This window comes from Bos mutus, chromosome 13, assembly GCF_027580195.1.
Source record: "Bos mutus isolate GX-2022 chromosome 13, NWIPB_WYAK_1.1, whole genome shotgun sequence".
NCBI lineage: Eukaryota > Metazoa > Chordata > Mammalia > Artiodactyla > Bovidae > Bos > Bos mutus.
The window spans coordinates 67,820,120-67,846,596 of NC_091629.1; the positions used below are offsets into that span (position 1 = coordinate 67,820,120).

The window sequence follows — 26,477 nt, forward strand, 5'->3', positions numbered from 1 at the left end:
GTTCCCCAACCAGGGATCAAATCCAGGCCTCCTAAATTGGGAGCTCAGAGTCTTAGCCACTGGACCACCAGGGAAGTCTCAAGATGAGTTCTTTTAAAATGAACAGATGGAATCCCAAACAGTGTCTGAGGATAGGTTGTAGAATTGTTTATGTCATTAAATATCGCCCCGGCATCAACTCTCACTGAATCCTGCTGTTTCTCTCTTTCACCCACTGATGTTTTCCCTCTCACTCAGCCTGCCTCCCCTCTCCTGCACGCTTGTTCATACACTGCCAAACCTACCTCTCTTCTTTACCGTGATTACGGGGTGATCATTTTAGGCACTGTTGTGAGTGAGGTTTCAGAGAACAGGAGTGACAGTATTTTCATGTCTAACTGTCTGGGTTTAGCAGTGGTCACAGAAGTACAGAGAGTGTTACATCGGTGAAAAAAAGACAAAGTCTTGCAGCTACATAGATTATTTTCCCCTACTTTCTCCTGGGTACCACATTCCCTTTGAGCACATGTCTACATGTGTAGAAATGGAGCTCTTCACAGGTGAGAGATCCTTTATTCCACCAGTACCCATCCAGTTGAGCTTCCCTGGTGGCTTAGTGGTGAAGAATCCACCTGCCAATGCAGGAGACACAGGTTTGATCCCTGGATTGGGCAGATCCCCTGGAGGAGGGCATGGCAACCCACTGCAGTATTCTTGCCTGGAGAATCCCATGGACAGAGAAGCCTGGAGGGCTACAGTCCATGGGGTCTCACTAAGACAGGACTTAGTGACTAAATAACTGTCCGGTTGACTTCAGGGAATCATGAAACATTATCAGTTGAACTTGTCAGTTCAAGGGCGCTTGGACACTCGAAGTAAAAGATCAAACTTCATCTTGGGTTATATTTATGGCCAAGGAAAGACACAGAAGCATCAAACAGGAGTAAATGCCACTACATTAAGTGACCATCAGTGGGGACATGCCGCGAATCAGCTGGCATGTCAGTCTCAGGCAGCTGTGTTGGTACAAGCAAGAGTGTTTCTACTTCGCTGAGAACATTTGAATGAAAATTAAATGATCTATACAGAAAATACATTGTTTGTTAACTCCTGTGGAACCAGGATCACATGGGGCAGAGATAAATAAAGCTGGGTAAAGTCGATCACAAAGGGCTCCCTCTTTTAGAGGAGGACCTTGCACTCCTTAGATCAGAGCCTGAAAAATTCTGAAAGCTCTGATCTCTGGGACAATCTGCCTCTTCTTGGGAGCACCGGGGCCAAAGGTTTCAGGTGATTCACTTCTCCCACGCTCGAGACTCAGTTCCCACCAGCACCAAGCTGAGCTGTGTTGCTGCATGACTCTACCCCTTCCCCCATTATCCTCTATGCATAACTTAAGGTATAAAAACTACTTTGGAAAATAAAGTGCGGGCCTTGTTCACCGAAACTTGGTCTCACCATGTCGTTCTTTCTCTTACCTTCTGGCTGAATTATTCAGCCTCTTTTCTCCACTGAATTTCCTCACTGAGCTATCCTCATCCTATTACTCTTTATATCTTTGATAAAATATTTAAATAAATAGGTCGCCTATGCCGTCTCTCCTTCAAATACCCTGGATCAGCCGGGGCTGGACCCCGGCACTGTGTGCTCTGTCCTCTGGCTGTAGTCTGCACTCCCCAATCCTGTGGTGAGCCCAGCCATTGAATCATCAGAAAACATTATCATTTACAACAGAAAATGCTTTCTGAATGGGGCGCCAGGAAGAGTCAGAATAAAGATCCGTCCATCAGGCTTTATCAGACGCTATATGCATTAAAAAAAAGAACAGTGTGAAACACGTGGCTCCAAAGAAACCTTAGAAGCAATATTCAATATCTGTAAATCATCACTGATTGCTGCAGCCCCCTCACCAGCCCATATTTAATGAAATCTCTCCGTGGGGGGAGGATGACAGCGCTGGTCCTTGTTACGTATTCAGCAGACAACATTTACTTATTTATTTGATGTGCAATTAGGGGCGCTCTTATGTTCACTTAGATGCACAATTAGGAGCGCAGAGGGCTCCCCTCTGAGACATTAGGAGAAGGAACCAGAGTAAATGTTCTGCCCCTTCTCCCCCAGAGCAGCCAATGCAGCTTCCTATGGTTCCTCTGAGCATTTCAGAATCGGGAGCATTAGCTCAGAGAACTGATGCATTGCTTGTCACCACCCCAGATTAGTAAAGATTTTTGAACTGGATGAAACGATGAGACAGGAAGAGAAAATAATATTTACAGGAAATATTCCATTAACTGTGAACCAGCTTCCAGCTCACAGTCAGCCAGCCTGCTGAATTATTCAACGAGATAAGCATGCCTTTAAGTGCTTTGCCGACTTATTTTTCAGCTTCTGTTTGGATGCACTTGACTCATCCTTGGGCTGCTGAGCTCTCTGCCTTGGCAGGCCCTGGGCGGGTGCCTCCCTCATCCCGTTATCTGTACTCCCCTGGGAGACCGCACCCTGGGCTCCCCGGGGAGGAAGAGCTCCACGGAGTATGTTCAGCATTCCAAGCATTTTGCAGCCTTTGCTTTTTCAGTGTCTGATCAAAGGGCTCCTTTGTTGCCTCCTTCAGATCTCACTCAGCACTGAGTGGACCAGGAAGTGTTCAGTGCCTGTGGGTGACAGTTCCTGGCCACAGATCACCAAGAGGAGCCCGCCTCAAAGCTGAGGAGTGGGCCTGCTGGAGGGATGCTGGGTTGCAGGGAGGAAGTGGGGGCAGAGAGTCACCAACGTCTGCCATCTTAAAATAACTCCCCAGGAAAGGAAAAAAGCAGTTGTATTCTAGGAAGATTGAGATGCTCTTCTCAAAGCATCATAGTGCATACATGTATGTGCATAGTCGTATCTGACTCTTTGCGACCCCATGGACTATAGCCCCCCAAGCTCCTCTGTTCATGGAATTTTCCAGGCAAGAATACTGGAATGGGTTGCCGTTTTCTCCTCCAGGGTATCTTCCCAACCCAGGGATTGAACCCAAGTCTCCTATATCTCCTGTATTGGCAGGCAGATTCTTTACCACTGCACCACTGGAGAAGACATCCTCTTCTCAGAGCATGCGTAATAGCATAGCTGAGTTCTCTCCCTTTGGAACAGGAATCCCAGTCTCCTCTCCCAAGAATTTCAGTCTCCTGAATGTGCTGAGCTGGAGCCTCAGAACTCCAGTAGAAGGTGTTGAATATGAAATCCTTCAGTAAAATGGTCCCAGAAATACCAATTGCCTGTCCTGAGCAAGTCCCTGAAGATGATACAGTGAACAAAAAAGATGGGTCCCTGCCTTTACAGAGCTTAGAGTCTAGAGGAGAAGATAGTCAAAGCATTAGGTCTCTTAACGTAGAGTGTCAGAGTAGTGAATTCGACAAAGACAACCAATCAGTAAGGAAGAGGGGGAGGGCATGGAATGGTCAGGAGTGGTCTCGCCGAAGAGGTGATGTTTAAGTGACTCTACTCCAAGTGTTGCACATCCCCTGAGAAGCAGAGTCGGAGGTGGATTCTCTCACAGGAGATATACTGGGAAATGGTCTGGAATTAACACCAAAGAACAAAGGGAAGCAGACAGGACCCGGCAGAGGGAGAACTGGAGTTGTGATGCAACCTCAGGCAAAGCTGAGAAATTGCAACCAGCAGACCCATCACCTTAGTTCAGCATCAACCAATCATTAGATCCAGGTGACCCGCCAGGGTGAGGTCGTGACCTTGGGCAAGATTGGCTCTGCACAGCTGAGGTTATGCAGAGGTGGTAAATCCTGCAGTCCTGAAGGAGACGCTGGTCGGTGCAGTCGCTTTTACCGCAGTGGTTCCTCAAGTGTGGCTCTTGAACCAGCAGATCACTGCTACATGACCTAGGAACACACAAGAACCACATATTCCAGGTACCCATCTGACTCTGAAATTCAGAGGCTGGGGCGTGGCAGTATGGGTTTTCACGAGTCCTCGGGAAGATTTGGAGACAGGCTGTAGAGTTTGAGGATGGCTGCTCTACACACAGATAACAGAAACTTTCTGTTGTTCAGCTTTGTTGTTAAGACAGTGTCATCTAAGTTAAAGTCAAATTCCTTCTTATAACAGATGTAAAAAGAGGTTTTATAAACCAGTGGCCTCCACATCCACTTAAAGGCCCAAAATAAATCTCAAAATCTCAACCAAGGAGTAATTTGAGGAGTATTAACTCACTTCCAAGGGATTCAGAGTTGTGATAAACAGCTTATTTAACTTCTCTGGGCCTCTGTTTTTATGTCTGTGAAATGGAGGCTGTAAAACATGAGCAATAGTCCAATTACCTTCAACTTGAATATGTTTACATCTCAAAGAGTTGCCTGTTCCCCACGATAAAAGTACTGTTGCCCTTGACATAGCAAATATTGTTACAGTCTCTTTTATGCTGAACACAAGAGGCAGGATTACCATGAAGAGCAAACAACGCCTCTTTGTTAAGATGATTGATTTTTTTCTTAGTCACTGGATCTGAGAACCTAGGGTCCCTTGGTTCCCACAGGTTGCTCTGGAGGCCATTTCAAAGCCTGGTCCTGAGTTAAACCCTCCCCCTCACCAACTTGTATTCTTGTTGGAAGTGTCTCCATAATACTCGTGCTAATGTCAAACTGTCCCTTTTGAACATGATGTCTGTGAGCAGAAAATAAAAGCATGTGCCCATCCAGGTGGGTAATCTTTAAGAGCTCTAAGGTGAGTCATTTCTCTGGAAAGGTACAGGAGGACAGGAATGCAATTCTCCTCTTAAAAATGTTTTGTTTTTGGCTGCGCTGGGCCTTCGTTGCTGCATACAGGCGTTCTCTAGTTGTGGCAATCAGGAGCTATTCTAGTTGCAGTGCACAGGCTCCTCATTGAGGTGGCTTCTCTTGTGGAGCACAGGCTCAGTAGTCCTGGCTCACAGGCTCAGCTGCCTTGCAGCTAAGTGTGGGAACTTCCCATGTCCCCTGTACTGGCAGGTAAATTCTTCACCACTGGACCAATGCAATTCAGGGAGGTCCCAATGCAAGTCTTAGGAGAAGCAGATCCAAATCTCTTGTGGGTTGACCTGCTTGGAGGTCCCTCTTAGAGGTGGTACCTTTTACTATGAAGAACTCACCCAAGTGCTATCTGGTTACCAGGGTAACTCTCCAGGCCTGGCATCACCCTTTGGGTATTCTGTTCCTGCTCCCACCTCCTACTGTTACTTCTGATGGCAAGATGTCCAATCTGGTGGTCAAGGCCCCTCATTTCTAGATCTAGGTCTCCAAGCTCAGTCGCATCCCTGGGCCTCAGTTTCCCATCAACAAGGCAGCTGCTGCAGATGATGGGGAATCTTGAGGTCAAGAGAAGCAGGGAACAAGAAATGAGGGAGAGGGATGAAGCTAGGGGCAAGCTTGCTATAAAGCCAGAAGGGAGTTAGTCCTTTGTGAAAGGAACAGTGGAAAACAACATTTTCTCAGAAGGAAGTGGTAGAGAGAGAGAGAATGCCAGTTTCTAAGTGGGTAAATCCCTGTCTCTGACTATTGTCCAGATTCACTGAAACCCCTGCTAGATCCAAGCAGATGACCAAAAATAGTTTCCCACCCTGCCCCCGGCCCAGCTGAGCATCTGTCCCTCGTGGGGTGTGAGGCCTCCCGGAGCTCATCTGCCACCCGTGGCCGAGCGTCGTCTTATTAAGCAGCAGCACGTGTCAAGCACTAGGATCACTGTATACACAGCCACGTTGATAGTGGGGAGGGAGCGGAGTCGGGGTCAGACTCCACACGCGGTATTTATAGTGAAGGTCGCTCCGTCATGTCCAACTCTTTGCAACCCCATGGACTATATAGTCCATGGAATTCGCCAGGCCAGAATACTGGACTGGGTAGCCTTTCCCTTCTCCAGGGGATCTTCCCAACCCCCAGGAGATTGAACCCAGGTCTCCCGCATTGCAGGCAGATTCTTTACCAACTGAACTATCTGTATTTATAACATCCAAATAAACACCTACCCAGACAGGCCAGTAGCCCCCTTGAGACTGCCAAACTTCTAGATAACTGGCAGAAATAGACTCCTGCTACCCAAGGCGCCCCATAGACCTTGGGTATAATCTGAAGACGATAACGAAAACCAAAGGCTGTTGTTGGATCTCTGTCTTTGGTAGAGGCATCTCCAGTAGCCCCACCCACTGCAAAGGGAGCTCTGAACCAGTAGTGACTTAGGAACTGGTTGGGTTTCTCTCGCTTAAAAACCAAAGACTTGGCCAGGCTAACAAGAACATCAAAGACCTGGAACTCAAAAGACACATTTCTTCTATCTCCCACTGTTCTTTTAAAGATGTTCTTCCCTAGATGGAAAGGCAAGCAGTGCATGACTTTTCTGATCTCCCAAGTAATACAGAGTCACTTCAAATAGCAAAGTTAATTTTATTAAGAAATGAGATAGAGAGTTTGGGATGGACATGTACACACTGCTATACTTAAAATGACTAACCAACAAGGACCTACTGTCTAGCATATGGAACTCTGCTTAGTGTTATGTAGCAGCCTGGATAGGAAGGGAGGTTGAGGGGGAATGTATACAGGTGTATGTGTGGGTGCTGCTGCTGCTAAGTTGCTTCAGTCGTGTCCGACTCTGTGCGACCCCATAGACGGCAGCCCACTAGGCTCCCCCGTCCCTGGGATTCTCCAGGCAAGAACACTGGAGGGTTGCCATTTCCTTCTCCAATGCATGAAAGTGAAAAGTGAAAGTGAAGTTGCTCAGTCGTGTCCAACTCTTAGCAACCCCATGGACTGCAGCCTACCAGGCTCCTCCGTCCATGGGATTTTCCAGGCAGGAGCACTGGAGTGGGGTGCCATTGCCTTCTCCGGTATGTATGGGTGAGTCCCTGATAATTTCAGGTGAACAATGTTAACCACTGGCCCACCAGGTGAACAGTATGTTCACCTGAAACTGTCACAGCATTGTTTGTTAATTGGCTATACCCCAATACAAAATAAAAAGTTTAAACTGAAAACAAAAGAAATGACAGTGCCCAATCCTTGATAACAACCAAAGCCCCCAGCTTGATGTAACATTAAATCTCATCCCCTCTCCCAGCTGGGCAACCTCCATCTCTCCATACCTCCTCTGATGGCAGCTAGCAGCCCACTCCTCGTTGTTTAGATGTGAGCAGGGGTCAGGTGGCAATCTCAGCTTCAGCCTTTAACTTTAGGAGACGCCTGTCAAGTTCCTCAGGCAACGGTGGGGGAGTGGGAGGGATGGTATATGTGTGTCTGTGTCGCTCAGTCATGTCTGACTCATTGCGACCCATGGACTTGTAGCCCGCCAGACTCCTCTGAGAAGGATTATCATAAAGTCTTGGCTAGTACATCGCTGTCGGATCCTGCAACTCTGGTTGTGCAGTGGTGTTGTCACATAATTCCTGACCAACTGTGCTAAGACCTGGGGCAACCCCACAGAACCCTGGCCAGTGAACCCAAAGACAATCCCAGCATGCAGGTCTTTCTGGCATTTGCGGCAGGTGTTTCTGATGCTACATGGGTTTTTGAAAGATTCCTCACCAATCCTGAGAATCATTCTAGAAAGTGCATGCATGCCAAGTTGCCTCAGTCATGTCCGACTGTGACTCCATGGACTGTAGCCTACCAGGCTCCGCTGTCCGTGGGATTCTCCAGGCAAGAATACTGAAGTGGGTTGACTTGCCCTCCTTCAGGGGATTCTCCTGACCCAGGGATCAAACCTATGTCTCTTAATGTCTACCTGCATTGGCAGGCAGGTACTTTACCCACTAGCATCACCAAATGTGGCCTGTGGGTTACCCCCACCCCGAGTGGACCCAGCCTCCTCATGATGAGTGTTTCTGTTCCAACCTTTTATCAAGAGGTCGAAGAATCAGAGGGGTTCTAGGTGCCCATCTCTCCAGGCCTCCCGGGACCATAAGCCAGCTGCTAGCCCTGCCTGTAGCGAGGATCAGGAGCTACAGCTGAGGGAATGGCCTCTGTGTGGCCGTGCACAGGTGTATATCTTTAACCACGTCATGGAGCTGATGCTTGGAGCTGTGGGGGTTGAGAAACGGGTCCCTGGCCAGATTTCTTACATGGTAGTGTCAGAAAACACCCCCAGAGATACCTCAGTTACGACAGCACAAAGCAGTCGGGCTGGGGGAGGTCACTTGTCACCTGCAGGGCCCACCCCAGCAGACGCGAGAGGAAAGCGCTATAGAAGGACCATCAGAGCAGGGGGAGTCGGAAGCTGCCTGTGGAAAGGGACAGTCGGGATTAGGGGGCCTTATCCTGGACTGCTGGCTCCTTTTAAGTAATTAATTTCACTGAGTTTTAACCACAAGAGCATCTTCTGTTTTATGGTTCATGGAGAGTAGGATTTACCAGTCAGAGCAGTAGCAAAGCCTAAGGAGCTCCTGGTTACCCCCATTTCTACACAACCCCCCAAGCCCTAGTCACCTAGAAACCTACTTTCCTGTCTCTGTGGCCTTGCCTGTACCAGACATGTATAAATGGAACCAGAATCTGTGGCTTCCTTCACTTAGAATAATGTGTTCAAGGTTCATCCCTGCTGTAGCAGGAATCAGAACTTCGTTCCTTCTCATGGCTGAATACATTTCCCTCATTCTCTGTTTACTTCAGCATTTTCTGCTCTAACACAGCAAACACATACACACAAACGGTACCTTGGGTCTTCGTACTTATAGTGTTCCCTGATAAGGGGGTAGAGCTTTGCCCCAGTTTCCTTCTGGTACCCACTCAGCTGTCACTTCAGCAGTGCCTTCCCTGACTGCTTTATAAACAGTGACACCCCCTGCCCTACCCCTGATGCTTGTCCTCAAACCTGCTACCCTCTAATGTCCTCCGTATAGTTCTCTGATTTATATTCCTACCTCACAGAAATGTGCGGAGACTGTCGGTGTTTTCTTTGCCACATGCCCACTGGTATCGCAGTGCCTGACCCAAGGTAGAAAACAGTGGTTAAATGAAAAAAGGCAGCCAGAGCGGAATATCTCTGCTCTCTGCTAACATGTTGTGAGCCACTTCCATATATATGTGTATAGTGGTCTCAGAGAAAGAAGGATAAATAGCATAGCTTCTATAAGGAAGGGTTGGAAGAAAAGACCAGACATCTGTAAGGAAAGGGAGGGAGGCAGGAGAGCTTTTAACAGCTTAGACTTGTTGATGGAAAAACAAAAAGCATAACATTTCCCTACCAGTCCATCTAGAGCAGCGGTCCCCAGCATTTTTGGCACCAGGGAACAGTTTCATGGAAGACAGTTTTTCCACACACTGGGGTGAGGTGGGGATGGTATGGGGATGCTTCAAGAGCATTACGTTTATTATGCACTTTATTTCTATTATTATTCCATCAACACCTCAGGTCATCAGGTATTATATCCCAGAGACTGGGGACTCCTGCTGTAGACTGTCTCTTGATTTTTTGTCTCTTGGAGCAAAAAGGACTCAGATTACTACTAGTCACTAGATGTCAAAAGTGAATCTCTGGACGAAGGCAGGCCATTGAATCATTCAGCTGGATGCCTTTTCTTGCTTAGAAGCAGGAAATGTCATGCTGAGAAACCCTGTTTGTCAGATCCAGTACCCTTTGCCTTGTCTTGGCTCTCAGCTTGTTTCTGCTGAACCCCACAACACTTAGGAAGCTCTGTGAGGTTTTTTCCTTCTTAATGAGCATGATTCAGAGGGGAATCCCCAGGTGATCTTCCTGAAGTGTGAACCTGTTTCATACTAAACCCTAGCATAGCCTGAACACTGTCAAGCTCTCACTCCCGCACCCAGGGGCTCATTGGCCGAGCCTGGAGGTGGGGCTGGGGGACTCTACTGGAGGATTCAGCCTGCTCCAGGTCATGCCTAGCAAAGAGCCTTCCACTTGTCTAGCCAGAATGGGTTGTGAGGGGTCACTTCAGGTCTGGACTCAAGAGGATTCCAGCTTGAGCTTCTGAGCTCCTGGAGACCTACTCACTTTGGAACCAACTTGAATTCAGACAGAGCTACCAGTAGAAGGAAGAGCTATATCTCCTGGGTTGCAGCTCCCAGGCTGGACCCCCTGTCTCTTCCCCATTGCCATTTCCCATGTGGTTTAGAAATGTATAAACTAGACGTGCAGGTTCAAGGGCTGGTGGCTCCTCATGGCATGGAGGTTATCTGAATTTTGAGCAGATAGGGGTTCAAATACCAACTCCCATCATTAATGATCTGTGTGACTTGGAGAAAGTGACTTAACGTCTCTGAACTCTGGTTGCCATAATAACCTACCTTATAGAGTTCTTCATTCACTCACTTATTCACTTAACAATTACTGAGTGCCTAATATGCCCTGAAGCACTGTGCTATGTGCCAGGAAAATACCTTCAACAAGCCTAGAGTCTAGTAGAAAAGACATTTGAGTAAAAAAAGACATTTTATGACACAGGATGAGAACTGGCTTGACAGAGGGAGATGAATGAATATCGAGGAGAACCAGCCCAGTTGAGGGCTGGGACGTCTCGAGGGGTGGGAACAGCCCTCATGAAAAAATGTAGTTTAGGGCAGGCTGCAGAGAAGTGCCCATTTCCTCTTCTGCCCCTCCTGGCTGCACCACCATCACAGAGCAGCTGGCAGGACCGATGAGTGTTCTCGGCAGCAGTCTGGGCCAGCCGTCCCATGCCTGCCCTGGCCCCAAGCCTGCCCGGCCCCATGCTCCCTAGGATACTTTCCAACCAGGAGAGCCTGGAGCTCACACTTGCACTCTGGGCGGTCCCCACAGAAACCAGGGTCTGCCAGGCCTTCCCCTCCCCAGAAGGATGGGCCAGCTCTTGAAACACTGGCTGGTTTAAAGTGCATGCCAACTGCTCTTAAGTGATTATTCCCAAAGAGCCCTTGCTGGTTGATTAACATTTTTAAACTTTGTTTTACAGATAACACTAGAGTATTGTCATTTTTTTTAAGCTTGATTATCCAGGCTTTTAATTATGAGTGTTTACTTTTGTTTATGTAGAGCTGGTTGTCATCCTATCCTCTCTTCTACCCCATCTCCCAAGGATTCAGGTACCCCCAATCAGGGAAATCAGATCTCACTGTGATGCGACACCTCTGGGCAGGGCTTCCAGGCATAAGAGAACTCTTAACTGCCAACTCTTAACTATCCCCACAAAACAAATTTTTTTAAATACAGAGTTACCCAAAGTCTGTCCTCCAAAAGTGTCAAAAAAAAAAAAAAAAAAAAAATCCTTAACAGCCATCCAAGAAAAGACCTTTGCCATTGCAAGTGGTTCCCATCAAAATTCCCCACCCAAGATGGACTTAGTACTTTGCAGGCCAATTCCATCTTTGAAGCATCCCATTCACAGAAGTCATAGCAGCTGTGATTAGCCTTGAATGGTTTTTTTAAAAATATTTATTTAGTTATTTGACTGCTCTGGGTCTTAATTGTGGCGTGTGGGATCTAGTTGCTTAATGAGGAATTGAACCCAGACCCTTTGTCTTGGGAGCGCAGAGTCTCCCAAGGAAGAGCTCCCTTGGACCACCAGGGAAGTCCCAAGCCTTGAAGGTTTTTTTTTTTTTTTTCCCTAAAGAAAAGCCTGGCACACAGAGAAGTGAAGCCACACCAAACTGAGCCCCCATGCTCACTGCTGGAAAAAAACAAAGTTCGACTCGGGTAAAATGAGTTACCTGGCCAGTTTCTCCCTTTGGACACTAACCCACATCCATCCCCCCAGAGGCACGTGGAAAAGGGAAGAAGTTCCATCAGGAGGCCAAGGATAAGGAAGGAAAAACGCTTTCAGCTTCTCTTGAAAGTTTTTACATTTGCCAAAGCTTTATGGTCAGGTCTCCCTGAGAAAAAGCCAAAATACACACAAGAAAATGATACAGAGAGATGCCCCCCAAGGAGAGAAATAAACGGAAATTGCATTGAGTGGGGACAAATAAAATGGCCTGTTTTCTCCATGGACCTCTTAAGTATCTGTGGATCTTCTTTCCCTTTCTCTGCCCCTAGTAACAACTCTGAAGCCAGAGGAAGCTAAAAGGTTTTTGATGGGTTAAAAACAGGCTGTCCGTTAAAGGGTCAGGGCCTGGTGCTCCGGACGTCTGTCACTGAATTAACCAAATCAGTTGAGAGCTCCTGTAGTCTGACACTGAGGAGTCAGCCAGAGGAACGTCTTGATTCCATTAGGTCTGGCGGTGCTGAAAAATTAGCTATCATTTTCTTGGCTGGGTATCTGGCCCTCTCGGGAGAAAATGGAGGCCAGGGAGCCCTCTATCAACGCTGGTCCTGAGGACACCCTCACAACCACTCTCTGAGCTAGTAACGTGGGGACAGAGTTTGCCTGTCTTGGAGGCCATGGTTTGGATTCCAGTCTGGCCCATTCCATGTGAATACTACTGAGCTGTATCATAGGAGGCTACTTCCTCTCAGGGTGAATGTTGTGAGATTAGAAGTCATAGCAGGAGGAATTCCCTTGTGGTCCAGCAGTTAGGACTCCACGCTTTCACTGCAGGGGGCACAGGGTTTCAATCCCTGGTTGGGGAGCTAAGATCCCACAAGGTGTGTGATACCCCCAAAAAATATCAGCAGGAAAATGGTCAAAACTGACTCTGGTCAAAATTGTGGTAGACCCAGGAACTGACTGGGTAAGAACTGGAAGAACCTGAAGAGAATACATCAAAAACCAACTCAAGGAGATGCAGGGGAACCTGGGTTAGACTTATCCTTGTGTGGTGAAAAATTCAATGAACAAAAAACATTTTTTAAAATGCCCATGGCACCATATTAGCCATCTTTTAAAAAAGAATTTCACAAACCTCTACTCTGGGCTATGTGTTCAAAGTAATGACAACTATATTTTTTTACATGAAAAGTAATACTGTCATGTGAGTGATGGCAGAAAGAGAACATAATGGCTGATATTTAAGTGCTAACTACATACCTAGCTCTATATGCAGCACTTAGTATGTATTAGTTCATTGATACAGCATCGCTATGAAAACAAAACTGATGTTGTTGGTAGTCTTATTTCAAAGATGATAAAAGAAAAACATTTTATTGCCAAGGATAAACAGCCAGTAAGTTATAGACAGTGCAACTTTGAAAACCATGCTTTTAGTCAGTGAAATAGTTAGCTCCCTTATCTGTGGGTCCCACATCTGTGGATTCAACCAACTGCAGATTGAAAATATTCAGAAATAATCTTTAAACTCCAGAAAGTTCCAAAGAGCAAAACCTGAATTTGCTGCATGCCAGCAACTAGTTACATAGCATTTATATTCAGTTCAGTTCAGTTGCTCAGTCATGTCCGACTCTTTGCGACCCCATGAATCGCAGCACGCCAGGCCTCCCTGTCCATCACCAACTGCTGGAGTTCACTCAAACTCACGTCCATCAAGTCGGTGATGCCATCCAGCCATCTCATCCTCTGTCGTCCCCTTCTCCTCCTGCCCCCAATCTCTCCCAGCATCAGGGTCTTTTCCAATGAGTCAACTCTTCGCATGAAGTGGCCAAAGTACTGGAGTTTCAGCTTTAGCATCATTCCTTCCAATGAACACCCAGGACTGATCTCCTTCAAAATGGACTGGTTGGATCTCCTTGCAGTCCAAGGGACTCTCAAGAGCCTTCTCTGATACCACAGTTCAAAAGCATCAATTCTTCAGCATTCAGCTTTCTTCACCGTCCAACTCTCACATCCATACATGACCACTGGAAAAACCATAGCCTTGACTAGACAGACCTTTGTTGGCAAAGTAATGTCTCTGCTTTTTAATATGTTATCTAGGTTGGTCATAACTTTCCTTCCAAGGAGTAAGCATCTTTTAATTTCATGGCTGCAATCACCATCTGCAGTGATTTTGGTTATATTTATATTAGGTTATTGTAAATAACTTGGGGATGATTTACAGTGTACAGAGGATGTGCCTGGGGTTTATGCAAATACCACTCCATTTTATATAATGGACTTGAGCATCTTCAGATTTTAGTATCCAAGGAAGGTCCTGGAACGAAGCCCCTGAGGATACCCAGGGTCAACTGTACTGTTTCCCATAAATAGGAGATGTTTAAAACAATTGACTTTATTTTTAAATTCCAAAGAGTAGCTGGGTGGCATTTCAAGGATTTATAGTGCTGACCTTCACTCCATGCTTTGGATGCAGAAGGCCCACACACATGCCCCTCCTTTGGTAAGGGAAGGCAGAAAAGGAAGCCAAGATAAAGAGGGATTTACAGAGTCAGGACTAGCACTGAGGCCTCCTGACTTCCAAGTCGGAGTTCTCATCCCTAAAACTGATGAACCAAAACCAGGGAGTCTCAGCAATGCTCATGAATATTGATTCTGAGACAAGAGTACAAGACATATTTCATAAATTGGTATGGTGCCTCCATGGAGTTTTGTTTTTTTTTTTAATACTATTTATTTTGGTTGCACTGGCTCTTCATTGCTGCACCCAGGCTTTCTCTAGTTTCGGCAAGCAGGGGCTACTCTTTGTTGCAGTGTGCGGGCTTCTCATTGCAGTGGTTTTTCCTGATGTAAAACGCAGGCTCTGGGCGCACAGGCTTAGTTGCTCTGCAGCGTGTGGAATCTTCCCAGACCAGGGATCAAACCTGTGTCCCCTGCATTGGCAGGTGGATTCGTTACCACTGCACCACCAGGGAAGTCCCTCCCTAGAACAAAAGCCTGATACCGAAACTCTAGGAGGTTTGAAACTCCATCATGGAGTTAGTTCCTGTGCCATGGATAGTCTGCTTTATGTATGTCACATCCTCCCAACAAGCGCCTTAGACATAGAGACACATGGGAGGCATGTCCTTCCTCTGTCCTCTTCGCATAGGTTTATGCAGAGTAGACACCACGACGTGAATGTTCGAAAGAGGAATGGGGACTGGATGTTACCTAAATCCCCAGGGCCTTGTTTCAAGCATAAAATACTGGCTTGGCCAAAAAGTTGATTTCAGTTTTTCCGTAAGATGGTGTAGAAAAACCCAAACAAAGTTGCTTACCAGCCCAATATATTGAATACCCATGCAACTGATACAAAAACCTCCGGCATAGAGTGTTTAACCCATTAAAAACAGCACTGCTTCTGTTGTTCGTAGAATTAGTTCCTGAATGACAGGGGAGCCTCATCAGGGGACTCCTGTAAAAGTTTCTGAGTGTGCAGGCTTGGGGGTTTTCTGTGCTGTTCTCCTATTTTAATTCAAGTCCATCCAGTTGGGGTTGAGTGACTTCTTTTGTGCTGTATCCGTCTCAGTGTGTATCAGCTCATGTTTATTTGCTGAAGGTATAAATACACCTGGAGATGACAGTGACAACTTCTAGAGGGTGAACAGAGCAAAAATGAAATCAGGCAGTGGTTTTCTATTGGTATTTTTCATCCTGAGCTCCAAAGTTATTCCTGGCCTGATTCTCATTCTTCTTATAATACAAGAGAACTCCTTGCTGGTGTTTGCAAAGCAGGAGGCCAAGAACCTTTGGAGGAGTGATGACTTACTTAACCATCGGCTGGAAACAACTCTGTTCTCACTCATTGCCAGATCCCCCTGGTGTGTTAGGAAGAGCCCACAAGAGTGGGCCTGACATCAGTTACTCATTTAACCTCTGCCAGTCCCTTAACTTCTCCCCTCTGGGCTTGCTTTATCTGTGGGAGTCGGGGGCTGGCCAGATGGCCCCCGGGATTCAGTATAATGGCCCCTCTAGAAGCAGCAGGAAGTTACTCAGAGAGAGGTCATTAAGAGGCTCGGTGACTCAGCCTCAGGGACAGGAGGAAGACGAGCCCCCACCCCCTCAAGTCCTGCTCAAGAATCAGAGCCACTAGCCGGCTTCCTCTCGAGCCTTTATTTCCGTCTCATTTCGAGAGCTCACCCATCACCCCACGTGCTGTGCTGGCGCCCAGTAAACAGTGGCTACGGAGGAAGTCTCAGGGAGTCAAGGCCCTTTGGCCCATCCCCACTACGCCTTCACCCACTCTGAAAGAACAGGACATGAGTCCTTCCCAGCCCTGACCTCCAGTGTACACAGGATGTGGGAATCAGGCAGACCAGCTAATGGGATCCAGGAACCTGGTCCGGCTTGTTAAGTGTTTTTAGTGTACTCTGCTGCACTCAGGGCACAGAAGCTGTATTTATTAGCCACTCTTGTCTGCTTTCTGTGCATAAACATTTTCCATCTCTTTTACACATCACGTTGAGCCCCAGCAAGGGGAACTGGAGGACCTATGTTTGCTTGGGAACTACACATCTGGGTCAGAAGCCACAAATCCACATCCACGACCACCCGTGGTTCCAATCATGGCAACAGGCACGGTCTCCATAAAACCACTTCTGGAAGGTTTCTCTTCTTTTTTGTTTTCCATGCAAGGCCAAATTATTAAGTCTGTTCTTAATCATGATTGTTACTTGTTAGTCCTGGATGGAAAGCTGCTGATACTGAAGCATCTCTGTGTAGAAAACCAGAGGAAGCCAGGACTCTAAGGCGAGAAAGGAGTAATATGTGTTATCATTTACAGCCTGTAAAGGAAAGAAAAGCTGCTGTATAGGATGGAAAAGATGTGGCTTATACTTCCTACCTAGCTGCTCGTTTGTAAAAAAAAAAAAAAAAAAAAAAAAAATCATTCCACTTGTAAAGTTAACCATCCATTAGTGAGTAAGAGCTGTTCCCACTAATTGGTGGACCCCGTAGGGAAAGGAACATAGTTAGAGGTTAGAGTAATGGGCCAGGTGCCCTTGACTCTTATTTCTGGTTCCTTCACTGACTTGCTGTGTGGCCTTGGGCATTTTCCCCTCATTTCTCTGGGCCTCATTTTCCCCAAGAAGAAAGTTTCCTACTTGCTCTTCTTGGGGGTGGGGAGGATGCTAAAAGATCAAAGAAGAGGCGTCTGCTTTTTAAAGATGCCCCAATGAAGTGCATTAAGCCTTTTTCATAGGTATTAATTAATAAGTCCTTTGATTACTGATAGACCTGTGTTTGAGATTTTAGGTAGCTCCTTGGGCAGAATTGGCCATAGGAATTAGCCAAACTCCTAAGGGATCTAGCCCAGCTGTAACCATATTTCTATGTCCAATGAGTTCTTTATGTGGATTTCCAAAACATGTTGGTGTCTTTAGCTGGTGGCTGGGTTATGATGGCTGCAGTGAGTCAAAGGGGTTCTTTTGAAGTGACACGGATGATCAAGGGCTGCCCCCAGACCAGCACCTCGGAGCCTCGTGTACCCTGTTCACAAAGGGGAGGCCAAGCCAAATGTCTGCTGTTTATCTGCTTGTTGTTCTACTCTACCAGCCTCAGAGGGAGGGTTTAGTAGGCACAGCCTCAGAACGGTGGGCACAGGGGCCCTCGAACACAAGAGGCCACGTTGATGCGTGGGGCGTCCAGCTGCCTGCATCCCCCTGCTTGTTCCCAAGCACTCCATGTACCCCCAGGTGTGGGAGGAAAGGTCCCTCATGAGCACCTCCTTTTGGGTTCCTGGAACCTTCCTGGCCTGGAAAATTACCCTCCTTTCCTCCCTTCCCCGTGTTTTCATTTACAAAAAAGAAGAAAATAAGGAAAAAACCCTGCCTAGAACAAACAGGAGGCAAAGCCACTGTTCTGCTCCTGCTGGAAATGCCTACAGATGCTGGGAGCTGGGCCGGCAGGGTTCCGTGCTGAGGCAGGAGTCTGCAGTGCACCATCAGTAGGCAGAAGGGCCACAGCAGACACAAGGTTGTGTTCTGGTCCTTGGCAGACACAAGGCTCTCCACTCCAGGGGCATGGGGAGTACTTTTGGGGAACGCCCGGCATAAGTTCTGTTTTAAAAAGCCAGGGAGGGAGGAATTGCCAGGGAACCCACCCCCTGAGTGTTGGGCTTTGGGAGTTTTCACCAGGAAGGAGGGAGCTCCCAGCCCGAGGCCCATGTGAGGTGCTTGTCAGTGCACCAGCGCCAAGAGGATAAAGCCCAGGAGGTCTGCCCATCAGATGCATGTTCCCCCACATGTTGTCCCCCAAAGACAGTGCCCGAGGCATGAGCATCAGTTAGGACCAGTGGCATAATCTGCAGGGCCCAGGACAAATGAAAATTCAGGGCTTGTTGATCAAGCTTACTGAGACTTTTGAGATGGAGACAGCAGAATGTTAGACCAAGCACAGGGCCCTCGGGTCACACACCTGAGAAACAGGTCCTGGCCGAGGCTCCACCTTACCTGGCCAGGTGGGTGCCACACACATGCTGCAAGTCCCCCTCAGGGATCAGCCATCTCCTACCCACCCCTCTCTTTGGAGAAAAGGGGATGGGGTGTAGGCAGGATACTAAATCCATACACTTCAGATTTCTGGGACTTTTATTTTCTTAAACCCCAATGACAGGGCTAGAAGTTAAAAAAAAAAAAAAAGCTTAATAATTTTGGTTGTTCTGGAGTTAATCTACTTCATTTGCCAGGATTTGGGAGAAGTAAGAGCAACTAGAATTGCACTGAGACCTGAGTTCACTGAGCATTTACTTTGTACCGTGCTAAGGATCTCTGTTGCTTCTACCTTAGAAGCGTTATTGCCATTTTACAGATGGGAAAACTGAGGCTAAAGGCGATGCGGTCACTTACCTGATGTCACACAGTTTGGATGTAGGGGACTCAGGATTCAAACAAACGTAGCTGGACTCCACAGCATCTGCCTGGCCACTTTGTTCTGTGTACTGCCTACCTCCAGGTTACAAGGTCAGGGAGCTGTTAGTTCTGGTGCTTGTGTGTCTGTGGCCAAGTTCAAGTGGAACCTCGGTAGATACCTATCAGTGGGGAATCCGAGAGGAACTCTGTGCATTTCACTAAGGGGTTTACCAGAGCATCAGATAAGATGAGCATCAGATAAGGCTCAGATCTGGGACTCGAGTCATCGACTACACAGGTGGCTTTTCATCTGTGATTGGACACAAGGCTCTCTGAGCTCCGGTAGGACTTGCTTTCCTTGGAAATGACCTGAAAGGAGAAAAGGAAGTACAATTTTCCTTGGACTTCAGAGCAAAATGTACTCTGAGCTGTAAACAAAAGAGATGGCCCTGAAATCAGAGAAAATCCATGTCCTCCTCCCCGTTAGGCAGACAGAATCATTGTAAGATTCTGCAGAGCAGGTTGTGAGAAGGCAGCCTTGCCAGAAACAGTTTTTATTCCAGCCCAGTTTGACAACAAGGCGGAGTCCTTTGGCCAGGCCTGTGTCTTGGGCCTGGCAAGGAGGGTTGATGGGACACAGAAATTGTTGTCTTGCAGGAGAGAATGTGAGCAGATCAGAAAGTGTCAGGGGTGTCAGGTGAGAGGATCCTGGGTCTAAGATAAGACCCTGAAAAGCATCTGCCTTAACTCAGTGGGCAAAACAAGGGAGGACCAGGGGTAAAAATCAGCCACTTGCAGGGTGAAGGTCTGTTTGGCCCTTCTTTGGGCTAAACAAACTCAAATTCTATCGAAGGGACTGCAGTATTGCATCAGATACAAATATGAATGCTATGGGCATAACTTGAACTTCTTTTGACATTTCCCTCAGAGTTGAAGTAACTTGCTTTTTCATCCAATGTAAGAACCCCCTCACAGAGCAATGTTGCCACCCTAATTACTCCCAAACATCTTAGTGAACAGACTCGCTCAGCCAAGGAAGGATGTCCACCAGGCCCTTCAGGGCCTTTGGGCAGCTCCAGGAACTCGGTTTAGCTTCCGCTGTTCAGAACAGCCCTAATTTCACTCTCCAGCGCCCCAGTGGCCACAAGCCCCTGGCTGCAGCGTCCCGCTAGCCCTGATTTTCTTTGTGCTGAAGAAAGAAGCTGGGCTTGTCAGGCTTCTGTGGTTATCTGGAGTCGCCTGCCCCCAAATAGGGTCCGAGCAGCCCCTACCCTTGGAGGGGAAGCTTCCCCGGCCGCCCCAGATCACCAGGGCGAGTCCAGCCGCTGACACATTAGTGGGCGGGAAGTGGAGTCCCGAGGGGAGGCTGGGAATGCGAGTGCCTTACCACTGGAGCACTGCAGGGAGGAAGCCGGATCAGCACTGCAGGCAGATGGCTACTGCTCCCTCCTGAGAGCGCCGGCTCCCTCCCTCCCTCCGCCAGCCCGCCCTCCACTCCCCCTCCTCCCCCTCGCCTTGGAGGGAAAACTGCAGAGCCGGGAACTGTCTTGGAGAATTCAACAAAGGCCCAGCAGAGCCGGGGAACCACTTGAAAAGAACTTGTTTTGTTCCTGTTGAGAAGCCTGCAGGAAAATCCACACCCACGTTGCCAGGGTTGAACTGGAGAGCTGTGTGTGTGTGTGTGTGTGTGTGTGTGTGTGTGAAGCAAGAGGCATAGGAGGTGCAAACAACTGTACGGGTTCAGCTCTGATAAGGAAACTGCCAGCTGTAAGTTCAGCCGCAGCGAGAGGACTGCAGCCGTGAGCCGCTCGCACTTGAACTTCAACTGCGTTGTTTTCTGTCCAGATATTCCAATGGAGACAGTTGGAAAACCTGTATTTCAGAGAGAAGAAGTTTTCTGTGGAAGTTCATGACCCACGCAGGTAAGCTAGAAATGTTTTTTCCTCCTGGGAGTGCTGACATATTACTTACATTACTATTTTTGTGCTGTCACTGTTCGTGTTATTAATTAGGGGGAAGAAGGTGGCTGATTGGGAGAATTGAGTTTTGTTTTTGTTCTGTGTGTTGAGAAATGCAGTGTGTGTGTGTAAAGAGCAATGCCATGATCATCTCATCTGACTACATGTGTTACTTGCCCGTCTATGTGGAGTTGTCTTTACAAGCCGGAGCATTTTAGGAAAAATTTGTAGTGCTTTGGAACGATTACCAAATTAAAGTGAGCAGTGACCTGAGTCCTTTTAGGAAGTTTTTGCCAGAGAAGAGTCTGAGGATGGCTTGTCAGTTTCTGAGACTGTTTTTGGTTGGACAGTCAGCAGCAGAGGGAACCTCCAGTCTAAAGAGTTGTGCTGAATGGTCTCATTTTGTGAGCTGTAACTTTAGGGTATTCGCAGTGGTGGGTGGATATGAAAGAAATGGAAGTCTTTTCCTCTCCACATCACATTGTACCCCAGGGAGCACTCGTGTCAGAATGAGTGCTCCCCAAGTCCAGCAGCGAACAATAGGGTCCCGTTTTGGAATGCAGCAAGCCCTTCGAGGAAGGTTCTCGGGGCTGGGGGGTGGGGGGGTGCACTGTGACTTTTCCTCTCTTTGTCTGCTAGTCCTAGAGTTACAGGCAGCCCAGAAGCGGCTGCAAAATTCCCTGAAAACAGACCTAATGCTTAAGGATAAATCACTTTCAACAGGTCCAAAAGCAGACTGAGAACAGGAAGGAAGCCTTGGAAAGACAGGCGGAGGGCAGGGTCTCTAGGGGAGTAAATGGGAACGTGAAGTGCTGTTGCTGCCCCGGCCGTGGCTCAGGGCAGAGGAACTGTTGGCACCAGCTTCGCACACACATGGCTTCTGGGCGCTCAGGCCGAGGTGCCTCCCAGAAAGCTCTCAGCACAAGACCTCCAGAGTAAGATTCATGCCCCATCAGAGGGTGAGGCTTGTGGGGGCGGGGTGGCGTCTCTGCTCCTGCAGCCAGTGATAACCCAAGAGGACTGATGCACCACTCGCCTGGTCGTGTAATCTGCGTGAAGCAGCCTCCCATGTAGCCAAGAGCGCCCTCCACGACCACGGTTACTATGCAGTTGGCAAGCGGAAAACGACTTGGTGGTCAGGTGATGACAGGAGTGCTGGTGGCATTTTTCAGGGTCCAGCGATGAAGGGTCTCACGGTCTGGAGACCCAGTCTCTACAGAGCAGGAATCCATTGGTGCAGGACAGGTGGTAGGAGAGATGCTGAAAACAGTTTCCCCAAATGAGTGAGTGCTACAGTGGGTCAGATGCAGAAAACACGGACGACTGACAAAATAAAGATGGAGATTGAATGACCTAAGGGACTGAGGGTAAGGACTAGACAGCCTCTCCGAGCCTGTGTGCTGCTGGGAATTTTGCTAAGGCAGAGGTACCTTGGACACATCCTTGCGTGTGAGTCTGTGTGTCCACATCCTTGCGTGTGAGTCTGTGTGTCTGTGTTCTTGTTCTCTCTGGGCCTGTTGTCCTATCCTGTTGTAATACCAAATTCCCTTCCTTTTCCCAAGGCCCAGGGATATCGAAAAGAGTCCATACCTCACAAGTTCCTATTACCTGGGCCTTTAGCCTATTACATGAAAGTGATCCATCTCACATTGTTGAGTAGCATGGGTATTCGGGCACTGTCCCGCAACAGTATTCATAACTTACTATGTGTTGCTTTGTATAGAAAAAAGTCAGACGGGGTCTACTTGCCCTGAAAAGAACTTCTAGCACTGCTGAGGAGAAGGAATAAGGAACTTAATGTTTATTAAGTGTTTGCCATGCACAGCCACTGTTCTAAACACTTGGACTGCTATCTCATTGGGTCCTTGCTATAACCCTGAGAAGTAGGCACTAGTGTTCTTGTCCTACTTGGGAAATAGGCCCAGAGAAGCACAGTAACCTGCTCCAGGTTACAGAAAGCAGTCGGATGGAGGCAGGGTGTGAACCCGGGGAGTCTGGCTCCATAGCTCACGTGCCTTCCACCACATTATACATGGGCAGCGGGTACCAAGTGCCAAACGACACAGCCTATAAATGCTGCAGCTGGCCAGGCTGGTCTGGAGGGGCATCCTGAGAAGGAGAAATCTTTAGCTAAGGACATAGAGCTCAAAGTGGGCCCTCTGGGGGATAAAGATGTCAGTCAGGTGGGTGTCAGAGAGAGGAGGGAGGTAGAAGAGCCAGAGGCAGCCTGAGCACTGAACATGAGCCGTGAGCACATCCCCTCAAGGAATGTATTCCTGGGTCAGCCTGGAGTCACCAGCAGAGAGAGGAGAGGGGGACAAGGAGAGGCCAGATGTGGCCTCCTTGATGTCAGAGGTGGAAACCCAGGTTGACGATGGCACTAAAGGTGCACCAGAGTAGGCAAAGGGGACCATTCTAGATTAGCTGCTAAGCTGAGTGGTGTAGCCAAAGCTCCAACCCCGTCTTCCGCCTGGCGCTGCAGTAAGCGCTGTTCTACAGGACTCCTGGCGCTCCTCCAGTTAAACGTGTCATCCTGTTGCTGTTGCCTTGTTTATTTGAACACGGAAGAGTCATCTAATAGTCTGTACTTTGTTGGGATGGTTCAGTAGTCAGCCCCTCCCCCCAAACCAGGAAGGAAGCCAGGACTGAAGTTATAGGATGGCAAGAGCGGGGGCAGAATCGTGTCCCGAAGACCAGTGTCCCGGGACATGGTAAGTACAGAGGGTGGCTCGGCCGCCACAGAAGATACTTCAAGATTTTCTCTCCTGGACATGCATCCTGACACAATACCCAGCATTGTGTCTGCGGTTCACTGGGCTTGGCAGATATTCCATTTCTAAGGTTTTGGCCAAACAGAAGAGACGGTGGGATGGGAAGAGCCTGAAGGGAACCCTGTAGAGAAAAGACCAACTCATAATCGAGTGTGAGAAACACTCTGAGAGCATCTGATTCAGGTGCTGCTGGGAACACCCAGGCCGGCCAGCCTTCTCCCGCCTCCTACTCCTCCACCTTACCTGAAAAATACACCTCACCTGGCTCTGCTCTCACTGCTGCCACTGAAGCACATTTCAAATGACTTTTCCTTTCTAATTCACCTTTTCTAGGAGGGGTAAAAAAACGTATTTACTCCCAGGATCAGCCATTGCTGTGGAAGCCAGATTGAGTGTTCGCATCGCATTTCAGAGACCATGGGGGTTTCCTTCTCACTCTCTCGCCAGCTCTTTTTCTGTTATTTTCAACTGTGTGTTCTTCCGTGAGCTGGTATTTTACCTTTGGTTTTAACCAAAAGAAAGAATAATGCTCTGCTTAGAATCTGTAGCATTAACTAACCACCAGTTTGGAATTCCTCCTTAAAAGTGGGTCTGTAGAACACCTGCTGTTAAATCTTGAGACCCTAAGAGAAGATGATTGGAGCAGCTTCTAATTTCCTTCAAGGAAAAAAACTGGCCATGAAAATAATGTGATTATTCATAAGTCCTGATCACCCCCAAGATTCTGGAAATGCAGTAGCTCAATCTGGAACACATATTGTTCTTCTGATGTGCACATAAGATACCCTAAGCCTCACCCCACTGCCCCCTCACCTTGCCCTACACATGCACACATGCAAGTATGCACACACTCATTCTGAGATTTCACTTGCAAAATCGTGTACCCATCCTATAAAATACACTTCACTAAGAACACAATCATATAACTTTTCCCCCATGATTCCATTAATGTGATGAATTACATTAGGACCAGTCTCTCCCACCTTCCATTTAAAGTCTGATTGCCTCTCTCTGCACCATACAACATCCTCCACATCTCCTACATCCGTGTGTATGTGGAAGTGGTTTGGGTAGCAGGAGGGAGATTAGACGGGCCCATTTCTTTCTGCCTTCCCTATCCTGATTACTTTTATACCCCACCTGCCCTCTGAATATATTTGAAATTGAAACCAGCTCTTTCAAGGAAGATTGCCTAAGAATAACATAAGGAGTCCTGATTGCCTTAGATGATGTGGTGATTAGAAGAAAATTTACTCATCCTTCACGACAGGCAGTGTTGCCTGGTTAATAAAGGGCATTGTCAAAGGCTTTTCCTGTCTCCAAAGTTTGCCTTGGCCCAGTGCCAAGAGCTGAAGATCAGAAAAGACCGTCCCGTGACCTCGAATGACCCATCTTATTCCAGACAAGGCAGAGGCTTAGCCAAATTTTGATCCCTAAGGAGCCAGTAAATCAAAATATTAGCAGGATTCACAATAGCCACGATATGGCAGCAACCTAAGTGTACATTGATGGATGAAGAAATTGTGATGTGTATGCACAACAGAGTATCAGTCAACCTTAAAAAAAAAAAAAAAGGAGACCCTGCTGTTTGCAATAACGTGGATGGACCTGGAGGACATTATGAAGTGAAATAAGGCAGACACAGAGAACAGAACTACATGGTCTTGTTTATAGATGGAAACTAAAAGAGTCGATACACAGAAGCAGAGAGAAGAATGGCCGTCACTGGGGGTAGGGCAGAGCAAGGAGGCAGGGGAAATGGAGAGATACTGGTCAGAGGGTACAAAGGGGTAGTTATGGAAGAATTAGCCTAGAGGCAGAATGTACAGCATGGTGACTATAGTTAATAATATACTGGAAACTGGCTAAGAACAGATTTCAGGTGCTCTGACCATAAACACACACAAGCACACATGATGGTAATATTGGAGGAGATGAGATATTCTTTAGCTTGACTGCAGTGATCACTGTGTATATGAAGATCAAATCATCATATTCTATACCTTAAGTAGAATCCGTTTCTGTTTAATAAAATGAAAAGCTGGCTTTTGTCAGCCAGCTGCACATGTGTGCACACAAGGCCCTTCGGTTACCTTTATGCCAGAACTTTTGGACCCAGTGGGTTCTTGGTAAAAGCTGTGGACTGAGGACTGGAGTCCTTCATGGCCAGCGCAGTTGGTTGACCCTTCTGGTTCTTATTCTCCCAGGGCTTCGGTGACAAGGAGGACATTTGGACACAGTGGCATCGCGGTGCACACGTGGTACGCGTGTCCAGCACTGATCAAGTCCATCTGGGCTATGGCCATTAGCCAACACCAGTTCTATCTGGACAGAAAGCAGAGTAAGGTAAGGGCCTCTCCTGGGGTGGGAGGGCCTCTGCGGAGACCAGAGCTTCCACTGAGCCTTGAACTCTCCTAAGGGCAGGGTCCTTGTCTGGATCTTGTAGTTTGGGGAGTGGGCATTGGATGGCTGGGGGAGGCTCTGCATCCCTTGCTCTGAAATGGGCACAGGTACAGACTGGCCTTTTAGGGCTATCAGAGGCAGGAATGAGATCAACTCTTTAAGAGAACAATTCTTTCTCAGCGACCTGGTCAAGAATAGTCAGAGCCACTTAAGCCATTTGACACAGCCAGGTAGGAATTCTGCCTGCGCTTTCAAAGCCCTAGAGCCTCTCCCAGGAGTAAGCAGTCAAGCCCTTTTTGGTGTGTAAACACTGGCATGTTGTTTTCCTTTTGAGAAAATAAAAAGCAACTAGTCTCAACTAATAGACACCACCTAACTGTTGAGGATAATTGCTTGTGAAAAGCCTCCAGGCTTTTCCAACTGCCAACTCTTCTTCTGAAAAATGCAAAACTGGAAACATTAAAAAAAAAAAAATTAAAAAGCAACAACTCTGTTTCCCTCAGGTAGACCCAGAGCCTCAGGCCTTGATAAACAGTCATCCTCCAAGGGAGGTTTGATGTAGCCCAAGTTCACAGACACAGGGTGGGGGAGGGGTGCATTTTCTGGTGGGTGGGAAAACGACATCTCCCCAGTTCACACAGGGCTTCCGTCAACATTCTGCCCCTTCTTCCTCCTGCCTTGGCTTCTGGGCTCCCCTCGCCTTCCCCACCCAAGCCTCTCCCGTCCACTACCCCTCAGGTGAAGAGCCGTATCAAGATGGGCTCAGTATCTTTCTCAGGATTCTGGTGGCTCAGGAAGGGTGGGGAATGGACCTTGG

At 47.7% G+C, this 26,477-nt stretch overlaps 1 protein-coding gene and 1 long non-coding RNA gene across 2 annotated transcripts in view; one reads left to right on the forward strand and one right to left on the reverse strand.

Moving 5' to 3' along the window:
* Window positions 1-26,477, forward strand: part of FRMD4A (FERM domain containing 4A) — a 328,482-nt gene that overhangs the window by 233,533 nt on the left and 68,472 nt on the right. The window contains 2 exon segments of the mRNA XM_070381930.1: window positions 20,374-20,450; window positions 25,465-25,603. Coding sequence (XP_070238031.1) covers window positions 20,374-20,450; window positions 25,465-25,603 — 216 coding nt within the window.
* On the reverse strand, window positions 15,416-20,201 carry LOC138990477 (uncharacterized). Its single transcript, XR_011466629.1, has 3 exons — window positions 19,916-20,201; window positions 18,526-18,897; window positions 15,416-16,424 (listed from the first exon to the last, which is right to left on the reverse strand). It is a non-coding gene; the product is annotated as an uncharacterized lncRNA (long non-coding RNA).